General features: G+C 42.7%; 1 protein-coding gene across 2 annotated transcripts; it reads left to right on the top strand.

Moving 5' to 3' along the window:
• Nucleotides 1-3,339: 3,339 nt before the first annotated feature.
• Nucleotides 3,340-10,823, top strand: ORAI2 (ORAI calcium release-activated calcium modulator 2). 2 transcript variants are annotated; one of them, XM_025214979.1, is made up of 3 exons: nucleotides 3,340-3,576; nucleotides 7,816-7,914; nucleotides 10,244-10,823. In XM_025214979.1, the coding sequence occupies exons 1-3, from the start codon at nucleotides 3,349-3,351 to the stop codon at nucleotides 10,787-10,789; spliced, it is 873 nt and encodes a 290-aa protein (XP_025070764.1). In that variant the 5' UTR covers nucleotides 3,340-3,348; the 3' UTR covers nucleotides 10,790-10,823. The 2 variants fall into 2 exon arrangements, with proteins under 2 accessions (XP_025070764.1, XP_006033286.1); XM_006033224.3 differs by lacking the exon at nucleotides 7,816-7,914.
• Nucleotides 10,824-14,109: the final 3,286 nt, after the last annotated feature.

The following is a 14,109-nucleotide window of genomic DNA, read 5'->3' on the forward strand; positions in this document are numbered from 1 at the left end:
CCTCCTCCCTGGCTGGGCAGCAGTGTGTGGCCTGCAGAGGGGTACTGCTGCCCTTGCCCCCCCCGGCCCTGCTCCTGGGAGCAGGCACAGAGTGAGCTCAGATGGGGGGCTGGCAGTGCCCCTCGCTGCTTCGCCACTGCACCCCAGGGCACACTCTGTTCCCCACACCTCTCCCCACCTGCCCAGGCTGAGGGAGGGAAAAGTGTTGGGGAAAGCCCCACCAGCTGGCTGGTGCCTGGCAGGCACTCCATGTCTTCCCCCAACACATCCTCGCTCCCTCAGCCAGCTTCCCCCCAGCAGCGGTGATGTGGTGGCTGCCACGTGTGAGCTTCCCCCCTTCCCTGGCCGGGCAGCACGTATGTGGCCTGCAGAGGGGCACCACTCCCCCCTCCACCTCACCCAGGAGCAGGCGCAGAGATGCACTCCTCCCCCATTCTCAATCTATGCTCCTAATCCCTTCCTTTCCCCCCTGTCCCCTCCCGCACACCTACCTGCTGGGGTGTATGTGTATGTCTTGTGTGCGTGTGTTTGTCTGTGTGTCTGTGCCTGTGCCTGCGTGTGTGGGGCTGGGAGCTGTTGTGGGGGGAGTGAGGGGCACTAGCGGGGCCTTTAATTTTTATCACGGATTTTGGATTTTTTATCAGAGAATTTGTCATTTTTTATCAGGGAAAAACAGGATCCCTGCTTGTGGCATGGAGAGAGATTAACAGGAATCAGGGAAATGATACATGAGCCAGGAAGTCAGTTGGCTCTTGGCATTTCCTGAATAGAAGTGCTGCTGCCCCATCCTAGGCAGTTGGTTTTAATGTTTGGGTGGAGTGGGATTTGGGTAGATTGCACCACTGTCTCCTCCCCACCAGCCATCAGTTTGTTTCAGTTTTAAACTAGTCTTCAGCTCCAGTCCCATGCTCCCCACCCCTTCCCATGCCACCGGCTTCTGTTTTAATAGCTTGAAATATGAGGGTTGGCAGCTTCTTGCTTGTACTTTTTATTTTGTTCGCAAGCAACAGCATTTGTTTGCTTGCAGTATTGTGGACATACCACAAAAACATCTTGCTGCAGTCCCATGGCAACACCAGCTGTTGTGTTCAGTGGGTCAGTTTTATTTTTGGGGGTCTCAGGAGGGAGAATCCCATGTTGTTACGTTGTCAAAGGAGTAGAGTTGCTAGTAAGATTTCCCTTGTTTGCCACTGCAGTCCAATGTCAGTGGTCTGTGATATGTCAAAATAGTGTATTTATGTTTTAAAATAAGGGCTGGAGATGGCCCTTTCTGCACCTTGTTGGTAGTTGGGTGACATTTAGCTTCCTCAGTTCTTGAATTCCTGGGGATACGCTGATCAATAAACCAAGTCTTAGTCACTGAATGGACCGCAGGGGTGTGAATAAAAGGTGACTCCTTGCCAAACTAACAGCAAGACACTCGACCTTGAGTGTGGTGCCGACACTAATTAGTACCACTGCATGCATGGTTTGCTGCATATACCTGTTCTTCTACATTGTTATAAATATTTATAGCCTTAAAACTTCAGTGTGTTCTAATCTTATAATAGTTTGTCACTTTTATTGAGGTCAGTAGCAGTCTTATTGGCATAAAGACTAATGGCCAAATCAAGGTCTCTGCTTTTCCTGAAGGCTCCTAATTAGAATGCTAATTTCAGATGTGTGGCAGTGTTCACATACTGTAAATCCTGCTGTATGCCCATGAATGACACCAAAATCATAATCCAAGAGAATACCCTTTGAAAAACAATAAAACTAATCCATGATATAGTTTGATTCCTAAATGTGTTTTCAATGTGGCTGATGCATGTGGTCACTTGAAACAGCCTTGTTGCTTTCCCTTACCTTTCACATGGTCATGTGAATCTGATGATACAGTAGTTGAAGATTATAAAATAACATTCCTGAGAAATAAAACCTATTTTCCCCAAAAGAGCAATATCTTCCCATTGGCTGACCATGCCTGGTGATAGTAAAGGAGTAAAACTGTTAGATTAGATGTGACCAATAAGTATGGAACAGTGCAAATGGTTCGGGAAATCTAAAACTCCTGTCCAAGACCAGTCAGCTTGGTTGCTATACAACAGGGACGTCAAACTCATCCGGCCCCCTTCCCTCTCTCCCTCCCTTAGGATACCTGATCTGATGGCTGCTTCTGCCAGTCTGGGACCTGCATTGTGTGTGGTGTGGACCCTGGAGCAGCTGGAATGGGCACTGGGTACAGTTCCTGAGCTGCACCCCACATGGTGCTTGCCAGTCCAGGACCTGCGCTATACACGGTGCTTGTGAGCACCACATGCAGCACAGGTCCTGAACCGGGTGGAGGGGGCTCTTTAACGTAGTGCATGTTCCGGAGTAGGTGCTGTATGGAACAGTTTGGCTGGGGCAGCCCCCATGTGTAGCACAGCTGCCACGTTGGCCAGACTATGGCACCCATTCTGGATGCCCTGGGATCTGCACTACATGCAGCTTGGGTCCCAGATGAGTATAGTGAGTGTAGCAGCTGCTGGAGAGAGAAATGAAGGGGCTGGGTGGTGAGCGGGGAGGGAGTCTATGGGTCCAGTCTAGCCACGGGTGTGTACCATTCCCTATGTGGGTCTTATCATACCCAGGGACAACACTGGGCAACGGATGGTGAGGCTCCACAGGCTGAATCCAATGTACAGGCTGAGCCGTATGTTTGAGATGCAGTATATGCTGTTCAGTGTTTTCAGAGCTGCTTAGTCTCTGGAAGGACAAGGGAAGCAGCAGGTACGTAAATGGAATTGGACTTGGTGCAATTTAATTGTAAGTGCCTCTCTTTAGGAAAAAAGTAACATTAACCCATTGCACATAACAGCTGGTGTTGCAATGGGACTGAAGCAAGATGTTTTTGGGGCATATCCATGATACTGCAAAGTGGACTGTGTAACTTGGGAACAAATTAAAAAGTACAAATGAAGATTTGCTGGCTTTTTTATTTTAAACTCTCTTAAAACAAGCCCGTGGCGGGGAGAACTGGAGTTGAGGACTGGTTTCAAGCCAAAAAAAAACCTGACAGCAACCCAGAAATTTAACAATGTAACTATAACTAACTAACTGTTAACAGCACTTCCTGAAGTCAGATTGAAATAGCACATAGTATTATGGAGTTTTTGTCTTAAAATTGTCATGGTCATGTACAGTGGTTACAGGTGAGTGGAGCAGACTTGATTTTCATTTGTGCTATGCTCCAACTTACATCTACTTTGCAAGAACAATTTTTTTAGTGTAGCTCCTAAATGAACTCCTATCTTATATTTATATTTATTTTTTTCTTATCCATATTTGAATATATAAATGTTTTATTTCTTTAGCATTTCTTTCATCATGAGTTCTGAATTAAATGTTCCAGTGGATCCTTCCACCCCTGCTTGCTGCTCTGAGCCAGGCACAAAAGGCATGGATTATCGGGACTGGGTCCGGCGCAGTTATCTGGAACTGGTCACTTCAAATCATCACTCGGTCCAGGCCCTGTCATGGAGAAAACTCTACTTGAGCCGAGCCAAGCTCAAAGCATCCAGTAGAACATCTGCTTTGCTCTCTGGGTTTGCTATGGTAGGTTTTTTTAACTGCTGGATTCTGAAATGAGGGGTTTTGTAAAACCTTGCTCTATTAATCAGGTTTGTTTTCTGTATGTGGGACTCATCATTTTTTAAATAAGGTAGCAGGGCATCTAAATGTGGGTTTTGCTTAGCTGCTGTTGCATAAGTTTTGAGGTCAGCTTTGTTGGTTGGTGTATGAGCTACCTGGAAATCATCTCATGATGCCCACAAGCCACGCTTCTAAAATAGTGACTGTGCTGGGGTGACAATGTCAAGAGTCTTGGTGTAAATTTAGCAGTTGCATCAAGTGCTGGAATGATACACCTTTCCTTTATCTTGCCTCTAGATTTTGCTTATTGGTAGCTGAAACTGGTACTCCAGTCTCTTATACTCAGCAAATGTGTATAGTGGTAGGGGAGGCAGAAACACCACTTAGGAAAAGTAGAGACCTGGCCTGTTCTTTGAATGTGCCTGTACATGTGTGTGGGTAAGGGAGAAGTCAGTGTTGCAACAGTGATGGCAGGGAGGGCAAGACATGGAGAATTCTTGGTTTGTTTTTAGGCTTCCTCTTCCACTTATGAATCTTTTTTTTTTTAATTTCCTGATAGTAAATTTGTTCTTTGGTTTGCAGGTATTTTTCTTTCTGAGTTGGCGGAAGAAGGCTTTTTTATTTTCCGCAGACTAATTCCCTCCGCTTTTTCCCTCCCCCCCCCCCCACCCCTTAGGTGGGTTTTTGCTTTCTGTTTTTAACAAGAGAGGAATTGTGTATATCAGTCATTCTCAACTAGGGTGCTAGGGCACTCTAGGGTGCCTTGGGATCCTTTCAGAGGTACCACAGGATGCCATGTAATATTATCACTGTTAGGTGTATAAAAATAATTCACAAGATAAACCAAGACATTTCAAATAGGAAGCCACAGTGTTAAAATTATTCTGATATGTTGTCTTTCTGAGTTTTTGCAACAGATGGATTGCTCTATTATTTTTCTGTAGTCAAAAACTAAGTGAAAACTAAGCATTGGCATTTTCCAAGAGGCGCCTTGAGTCTATCCAGGGCTGCCTCAAGTCTAAAAAGGTTGAGAACCACTGGTGTATATGCATGCATATATCCATATCATATGTATTTCAATTTATAATGTATTCTGCATTCTGAAGTAGCAGATGGAAACTTCTAATTGTGAGACGGTTCCCATTAATTGATCAGGTATTTTTTTCTCAGCCTCTGCTGAACAGCGGGTTTTCTTGTGCTTAGAATTAATAGTTAATATGCTGGTTCATAGTGTTTAAAGATGGACCTTTTACTTTTTAGTAGTGTTGCCAAGACTGTTACATGGTTGTGGAAACAGGATTATGTGGTAAGATTATTGTTGTTATCCCAGCCTGTGTGAGAAGTCATTAGGACTTTGCGTGAGCTTGCGGTCTGCCAGTGTAGTTACATTTGCAGGATTGGAAGCCAGTCTTCAGTCTGAGAACAAAATACTTCAGGAGGCTGAGAAGAACAGAGAACAGTGGAAAATTCTCCGAACATACACACTATAAACCATCTCACTTCTATTTATGACGTATTTCTGAGGTCTTTAGATGTCTGCTAAAATTACCCAATACAATTTATGGTATTTGATTAGTCTGTGAAGCATTCTTGCTCCTGTTAAAGTCTTTACAACAGTTAGACTGAAAAGTCTAAAGTTGACACCAGCAAGTCTTGCTTTTTGAGAGAGATTTTCAAACTGTTGAGAGCAAATAGTCCAAGCTGACCAAGACTTATATCCTGCATAGGAAATTGAATCTCCATTCTTGCATGTTATTGTATTTACCTGAATCCAAGGCAACTTAGTATTTAAGATGACCCCCCCCAATAATTAGATTTTATACATGAAAAATTATAAATTAATTATAATTTTACATGTATTTAATCTAATTATTGGAAGGTTGTTATAATTTCCCCCCCCTAAAGCAGCAGTGGGGAGAGGTGGGGAGGGCAGATCCCTGCCACTTGCTGCCTGCTTTCCTCCCCATTTCTGTCCTCCCTCTTGTGCATTTGTCTCCCACACCCCATGCCTGTGCCTGCCATCTGTTGCTCCCCCTTCCCCCTCCCCCTCTGGGTGGCTCTGGTTCTGGGGCAGTCAGAGGCTATCAGCAGCTGCAGTGGCCCCAGCAGGGCACCAGCAGCAGCTCTGGGTCAGTTGGCGCTGGAGCTAACGGTAAGCAGCAGCGGGGAGGAGTAGTGAGGTAGTGACAGGCTGCAGGTCTTCCCCACACTTCCCTCTCAGTCTCCCCTGTACTTTCACTGCCACATGCCACCAGCCCTGCCCAGGGCAGGCGGTGGCTGAGCTCTGGCTTTTACTCCAAGCCTGAGGCCAAAGCCAGAGCTCAGCTGCCTTCTGTCCTGGGCCAGTACTCAAGTCTAAGACGAGACCTTTTCTCCAACGTTGGTTGTAAGTGTGTGTGTGTTGGGGGGAAACCTTGTCTTGGATTTGAGTAAATATGGCACTTGGTGTTTTCTTTGGAAACCTGATATTCAGAATATAAGAATTTCCTTAAAATGCATCATTTTTATTAATGATAAAACTGGACATTTCAGTTATGCTATCGTATCAGCACCTAACTTACCTCTGCTGCAGTAGTTCATTGGTCAAATATTTGTTGAGCAGGTTGGGTGCTTTATTCCAAGAGAGACATCAGTCTGGCTGCTGCTGAAAGTACATAAGTTCTTCATAGTAAAATAAGTTCCCTAAAGACTTGTGTGTATTTAAATATGTAAAGAAATATGATAGCAGACTATGGTATATAGACTTGTTTACCTCTCTGTTGTTATTTCCAATTTAAGTTAGAGCAGTATTGGCTGAAAATGATTACCAGCCAAGGCTATTTAATGAACTAGGTAAACAGGCTGCTGTTGATTCAGTTCATATTGGATAGACACCCACATAACACAAACCTTGATCATTCGTTGGTGGTTTCACTTCTTGGCAAAGGAGGGAATAGGTCCAAAAGATGCAGTGCCTCTCTTTCTCATTGTAATCCCCCTGCGTCTTTTTTGAGGCGGACTGTCAGGATATGGAGGAAGGTGTGCATTGCCTTGTGGGTGTTGCAAATGGAGGAACTCTTTTTCCTTTGCTCTTGATCTAGTATTTTTCACAGAAATCTCTTGAATCATTTCTTGGCCAAGAGAAGAGCTGCTTTTGCAGTCAGTCTTCTCAGCTTGTTTTCAAGTTGCTCTGAGGTTTGTATGTTTGGTTATTTTTTTCCAACAGATCTACTGGACTGACTGTTTGTAGTGACTGCCAAGCCATCTGCCTAATGCTAACAGATATTTGTGTTGAGACATCAGCATCTTGCTCCTCACCCAGCTTTAGTCTTCACCCAAACTTCCACAGATGAGTGTTCTCCGATATTGTACTGTGGAGAATCAAGGGGTCATATTGTACTGACCGTGAAGAAACAGAACAAGGACTTGATCCTTTAGGAACCTGAGCACTTTGTTCCAATTTAGTAAAGCATGCAAGTGTCTGCTCAAATTAAAATGAATGAGTAATTCCATTGATTTCAGTGATGCATCTGACAAGCTTAAAATTAAGGCTTTGCTTAAAAGTGCTCAGTGTATTTTAATAGAATTAAATGCTCGGTATCTCTGGCTAGGTTTACAGGAGTGGGGTGCCATGGAAAGTCCAAGTGTTACATTTGGACACAAGCCTGTATTAACTATGATGAGAGCCCAATGACGCCCGCAGTTTAGGAACCCTGTGGCGACGCAGTCCCCATAGCTCTTGCCAGCCCTTCTGTGATACTGTTTGAAAAAAGGAAATTGCAGCCTCCTTTGTGGCCTAGACCATAAATTTAAGGATTTATCTAATCCTGCCCCTGCCTCTTCTAAGGTCAGAGCTCCCTTTCTCTCTGATATTTGCCTCTAGAAACTACTCCAGCTGATGGTTCCAAAACTCTGTCCAGGTCATCTCAAATGTCAAGTATTCTTTTGTTTTACAGAATGAGAGAAAAAAAAAAAAAGCTAGGCATAAGAAAGTTGTTTAAGTGACTGATGGGAACTAGGCTGAGCTGCATATATTGAAACACATTTACCATGTTTCCAGTGTATTGCTAGTTTGTTGTTTTATTTTGATCCTGGGTGGAGAACCACATGGCATCCTTCTTAGGAGAAAGTGCTAAGATGAAATCACACTTGTCTAATTCTTGTTTTGGCTAACACAATATTCCCTGCTTTACTTTCCCATCTCTCCCTCTTCTCTTCCCTCAGGATTGTTGTTTACTCCTGAAATGCCTCTCACTGAGTCATCAATCAATCTTAAAGATTCATCAGAGCACATCATGGAAGCCACCCTTAGGGAATATGTTGGTATGAGGGGAAACATCCAATTAACTGCAAGCTGGTGCCTGTACCAGTGTAACAAGTAGAACTTGTACCAGCCAAGCTCATTGCTTTAGTACAAAGCCATAAATTGAACATACAGATAAGGCTCTTATTCAGCATGCAAAATGTTAGGTCCTTGGGGAACTGTGCCCTCCTGAAATACCAGGGTGATCAACCCATGCCTGCTCTGTGTGGCACATAAGCCCCAGGTGCATCCATTCGAGTGCGCTAGGGCACCAACTCTATCAGGAATACCTCTAGGGCTCAGGGATCAGAGTGGTACCTGGGGAGTGTCAGGGCTTAATTTATGGCCCTATGACCAAAAAAGGTGGCTACCACTGAACTATATAATTGCTCTAATCTAATGCAGCAGCATTGACAGTAGAACAGCCAAATGTAATACAGGGGTCTCTCTCTTTTTGCTTTTTTTTATTTTAGAGCTCAAGTAATTGAGGACTGACATTCCTCTTCCTGAATTAATATGGAGGGAATTGTAGAGAGAGAACCTCTACAAGGCATTTCTACAAGTGTAACTTGGGTGCTCAACCCTGGGCCTTCAGGCCAAATCCAGAGCCATGGCATCTGGCCTGTAGGGATCCCCGTGAGTTTCTCCCCCTGCATAGCCAGATCAGGGCTGGCTCCCTGCAGCTCCCCCCCCAGCCCCAGCCAGCTGGATGAGGCGTACCAGTGGAGCCCATCTGGCTTGTGGGGCAAAAAGTTTGAGCACCATGGTGTAACTTTATTGTGACTAAAAAAGATCATGCTGGAACTAATGTTTTCATTAATCCTGTGTAGTTCTTAGTTTCCTCTTGCATTTGAAGGGAACTCGCTAACAGTATATATACCAGAGGAAGTAATCTGGTGGTATTGTGCAGATACTGATATAGCTATTCGAGATCTGTCTCAGATGCAAACTTTATAGAAGTAGAGGGGTGTGGAATCTATTTGTCTGGCGCTAAACCAGGCTGTTCCTTGTACCTTTCTTACACATCCACAAAGTACTAAGGGTGCTCCTGACTGGGACTGATCTGTTGCTAGTGTGCAAAAACCAGCCATGTTTTGACACCCTTGTACATACGGATATTGATGGCAGGGCCCTGTTGAAATATAATACCAGGTCAAGTATGACCCCATGTACTTGTTTTTCCTGTCTGCTGTTGACATGCCTCATTAAAACCACTATAAAATCAATAAATGTACCTGCAGATGGATCTTAATCTGCTAAATTTACTGGCAGAGACATTCAGTACCCAACTGCTGTTTTCCAGAGATAATTACCAGTGTAATGTGTTTGATGTATATAGATTCTCTTAGCTGAAGATTTTCTGAGTGCTATACAAACGTGAAATTTCACAACAAACCTGAGACATGTATGCTAAATATTTCCCTTGCTTTGTAGAGGGAAAAGCTGAGGTGGAGAGAGGTTAAGTGAGATGTCCAAATTGACACAGTTAGCCACTAGCAGAACTGGATTGGAACTTGAGTGCTGATTCCTGGGTCTCTGCTTAATTAGACCTGTGCCTAACTTCATGGTGAAAATCAAGAGTGTATGTGCAAAACAATTATATCGGGTTTATAAATTTAGCCTCCAGGAAGCTATTTCAGTAGAGTACTTTGGAAATAAAAAGCTGTTGTGGAATTACCAAACAGATAACTAGCTGTAATTCATTTCTACTGAGTACATACAAGAGTTATTGGAAAATGAGAGAGAAACTTTAGCCATGTTTGTAGTAACAAGGCTTTAAAATGTCCTGGGAATAGGAGGCACTCATTTTAACCAAGAAGTAGTTATCAAATAGCTTGTTAGCTTTCTAGGGAAGGGAGTGACAGCTTTCTCTGACTTCATTCCTTATGTACCAGAAATTAACTTCTGCCTTGTGACTGCTAACATTGAAAACGGAAGAAGTTACGTATATGATGATCTCCAGAGTTGTTTTTATCTGAATCAAAGTTACGTTTCACTGTCTAAAGAATTCCTCTTTTTGTGGTTTTAATTTGACACAATTCATACAAGTCAGAGGCATGATGAGATTTTGCTATTATAAAATGAAAACCAACCCTGCAAAGTTGAAATAATTTCTGATGTTTTTGGACATAAATTTAATGTTTTTGTGGAAGGGAAAGATATAGGCTATATGTACATCTTTATAGAAAACAAGAATTTCCCATTTAGGCCCCAGTTCAGGAAAGCATTTAAGCATATGTTCAAGTTAAAGCACCTTCCCTAAAGAAGGATACTTTCCTAGCCTTGAAAAGTGAAATGTGGAAAATGTACCAGCTATTCATGGTTGGTTTTTTGAATTTTTTTCCCCAGGTCGCCATGGTGGAAGTGCAGTTAGAGATGCAGTATAAGTATCCCCAAATGCTGCTGATTGCTTTCAGTGCCTGCACAACAGTGCTGGTTGCAGTTCATCTCTTTGCCCTTCTCATCAGCACCTGTATACTACCTAATGTGGAAGCAGTAAGTAACATCCACAACCTGAACTCTATCAGTGAATCCCCACATGAGCGCATGCATCTCTACATAGAGCTGGCTTGGGGTTTCTCTACAGTCTTAGGAATCCTCCTTTTCCTTGCTGAGGTTGTGCTTCTCTGTTGGATAAAATTTCTGCCTGTGGACTCCATTATGAAAAATGAGACTACCATCATTCAGCAGCCCACTGGCCATGCTGGCTGGCAAGCAGCACTGGTTTCTACCATCATCATGGTGCCAGTGGGTCTGATTTTTGTGGTCTTCACCATCCACTTCTACCGGTCTCTTGTCCGGCACAAAACCGAGCGCCATAACCGGGAGATCGAAGAGCTTCACAAACTGAAAGTGCAATTAGATGGACATGACAGAGGGCTGCAGGTGGTGTGACAGGAGCAGATACAGAATCAAAACAAATAATTGAGCTAACACAAATAGCAAAATAAACCATTTTTGCTATCAGGAGCTGAATACACCAGTGATGGTTTAAATATCTAAAATGCGAATTGCCTGCCATACATGGTTCTAGTGCTGTTTCAGACCCTGGGATCTCTGGTCTATTTCTGGTCCTACACAACTGTGTACTTAAATAGACACTGCCACGTTGTTGAACCTCAACATTTTACCAACTTTAACATTATAGTCGGGTTTCTGATTCCCTCTGTTTTTTAAAAATATAACTTTCTGTTGCCAAAGGTGAAAGTACTTCAGCTTCCCCAAAGTGCTGTTATTATAGGACCTGTTTTTATGCATCTGAGGTCCCTTGCTGGCAGTATATCACCAATGAACTGGCAACCTCTATTTCTAGAGTTGATTTGGCATCTCCTACAGATTTCACCAGGAAATTGTGAAAGTATGATGGACCATGAGTGTTTGTCACCTTTTTTATTAAGAGGGTGTTAGAAATGGAGGCAGGACTTGAAATGTGTAAGGACTTGAAAATCAGTCTTAGTTCATACATTTTCCCTACTGGTCTTTTACAACAGGGGAGCAAGAGTTTTGGGCTGCTAGGAGCTGTTTTTTGCCTACTTCAATAGCATCCATTCTTTTAGAATGAGTGTGCGCTCAGATTCAGATAACAAAGCTTTGTGTAAAGGCTCTGTGAAAAGCTTGCAGACATTTTCTTTTAATATAAAGGTTGTTTAAGGACGTGGGATTTTGAAAGACTAGAAAAGGAGATGTAAAGGAGATAATAGTGGACAGTACAGTAACAAAACCTGGTCCTGTCATCTTCATTTGCTTTGTATCTACAAGAACAAAATATGTCCTTTTCCTGGCCTTGTTTGTCTCACAGAGAGGGGTTGGAGTCCAGATACCATACCTTTGCCGTATTCTTTTTTCCTAGTTGTACCTGAGAGGAAAGTAGCATTTTAAACCCGTCTAAAATGTCAGACAGTTTCTTCCCCTAAAGCAGCCCCCACCTCTGTGGCACATGATAAATTTGGGGGAGCTATGTCCAGGCTTTGTCAAAGGGAGAGCTATGTAGTTCAAGAGCTATCATGTTTCCCTTGCATTGGCTGTTTTTCAGCTGTAGTGAAAGTGATTCCTGTTTGTGTCTGCAGAGCTGAGGGAGTGAAGCTTATAAAACACTGTAGCTTCTTTCTGGCTTTAAAAACACTCTATAAATGAGGTCATGATTAATGGTAACCATTTCATGGAAATGGCCAGGAAAATTATTGTTCTGTAATAAGTTGCTTGCTTTTTGTTTTTTAAGAGAAGAGCAATTTGTTTCAGTTTGAGACGGAAAAATACATGAACAAAATCTGTCTTGCTGCTTAGGCTGAAGTCTGCCCTACACCATTACGCTCAGCAACAGTTTTACAGTCTCTCTCAGCTGCCAGTCCTGAATGTTTGTAATGGTCTCTCTAAGCCCCTCCCTTCTCATCACTGGTATTTAAGTGTAACATCAGTATAGTCGGTGTCAGATTCCCAGCTTGGAGAGTGTAAATCCCAGTGCAGAAAGACTTGCATTTTCTCTCTCTCTCTCGTCTTGTAAGTTACCTAGAAATACACTTTTGACCCCTTCTTTTTTATTTTAACTGTCATTTGTTCTCAAGCTGCTTAGCACTCTGTTTTTTTATCAGTTATCTTGATAGACCTGAAGTATGTTTGCAGATGTGCTGTTAAAATAATTACACAATCTGCCCACACATACGTGCCAAACCACTATTTCTACTTCCTAAACTCAAATACACTTCCAGGAAAGAGCTTTACTTTGTTTTTAAAATGCCTATAGTACTTCCTGAGCTATAATCCTGTGACCAGTACCAACGCTAATGCTCCTCTTTTATATGATCCTAGAGTTTTAAGCTTCATGCAGGAATCTCTCCATCCATTGTTGACACGTAGCTGCTATTTGACTTTGAGCAGGATCACTATGCAAGTTTTAAGATTGAACAGTATTAATGATTGCAGTTTAAATTGCTGTGTTCTGCAGACCAGAAGTTTATCTGCTAGTTGATTTTCAAGCTGGGCCAGGGAATCAGGATGGGATTTTCATGTCACCACCATAGAACCTACAGTTTACATGTCAAAATCTGATAGAGACTGTAGTAATGAAAATCAAGAGTATAGATGACTCCTCCAAGGAAGCATCTGTGTTGGAGCCCAAAGCATGAATCCTTTATTTCTCAGTCATAATAGGATTAACATTTTGCCATCTTAAAAGATACCTAGAAATGGAAGAGTAGGTTTGAAATCAAATGCTGAGAAAGGATTGAAACATTGTATAGTGTACAGCTCAATACATTGTGTGGTGTACATTTGGTGCTGCAAAAGCAACGTAACTGTTGAGAGCATCTCCAACTTCTTATGTTAATTCCTTGCAACTATAATGAACTCCAGCAAAAAGGGAAATGCAGTGGAGATTGTGCTTTGATTTTTTTCTCAAAAAATGTAGCAAGATGGGAAACGAAATTCCCTGAGATGGGATGTAAAATACTAATGAAAGGGAGTGAATTTGGAAAGGTTGCCTCACTTCAGCTGCACCTCAGATTGTCTATGAGAGACTGTCTCCTGGCAGTTTGATACTCCATCTGAATTGCATCCTCTCCTTTCACGGTAAATAAAACTAGAATGACAGAAAACAAGCTTATGCTTTTTGCTGTCTTTAGCCCACAGCCCTGTGCTGACTGTTGGAGGGGGTGTTCATCCTTTGCCTTGTGTCAGGGACTATCAGTAATTCTTACCATCTTTGGCTGTGGGGGTCCTTGGCTTTTCCATCAGCTTTTCTTGAGCCCTTTTTAAGCTCCTTCCTCAAAAGTAGCATTTCCATTTTTTTTTTCTCCTGGCCCTTTGTCTTCTCTGCTGTCATAGAGACACTGATGCTTCTTCTGGAAAAGCTGCACAGACTGTTGGCAATAGATGCAGAAATTATATAAAATCCAGAATGGTTAAGGACAACTGTACTTAGCCAATTGTGCATACCTGTGCCAGTATGCCAGGCATTGTACCTGCCACTTCTTGCATCCTCACAGGAACAGGATTTCTAGTTGTGCAACTTGAACACGTCATTTTTTCCCACTCCATAGGGAGTATGCTCCTGCTGTGTGTTGTGCATAATATCTCTGTACTATTCAGTTACATTGCCTTTGTGTTATCTGTGCCAGGTTTTCTTTTAAAGTCCCACATTCTAATACAGAATTTTTCCTCACCATAAGTGCCGATTTTGGTTTTTGCTTGAAGGTACTTTTTGCTTTTTTATTCCTGCT

The sequence above is a fragment of the Alligator sinensis genome, unplaced genomic scaffold (assembly GCF_000455745.1).
Source record: "Alligator sinensis unplaced genomic scaffold, ASM45574v1 scaffold1420_1, whole genome shotgun sequence".
Taxonomy (NCBI): Eukaryota; Metazoa; Chordata; order Crocodylia; family Alligatoridae; genus Alligator; species Alligator sinensis.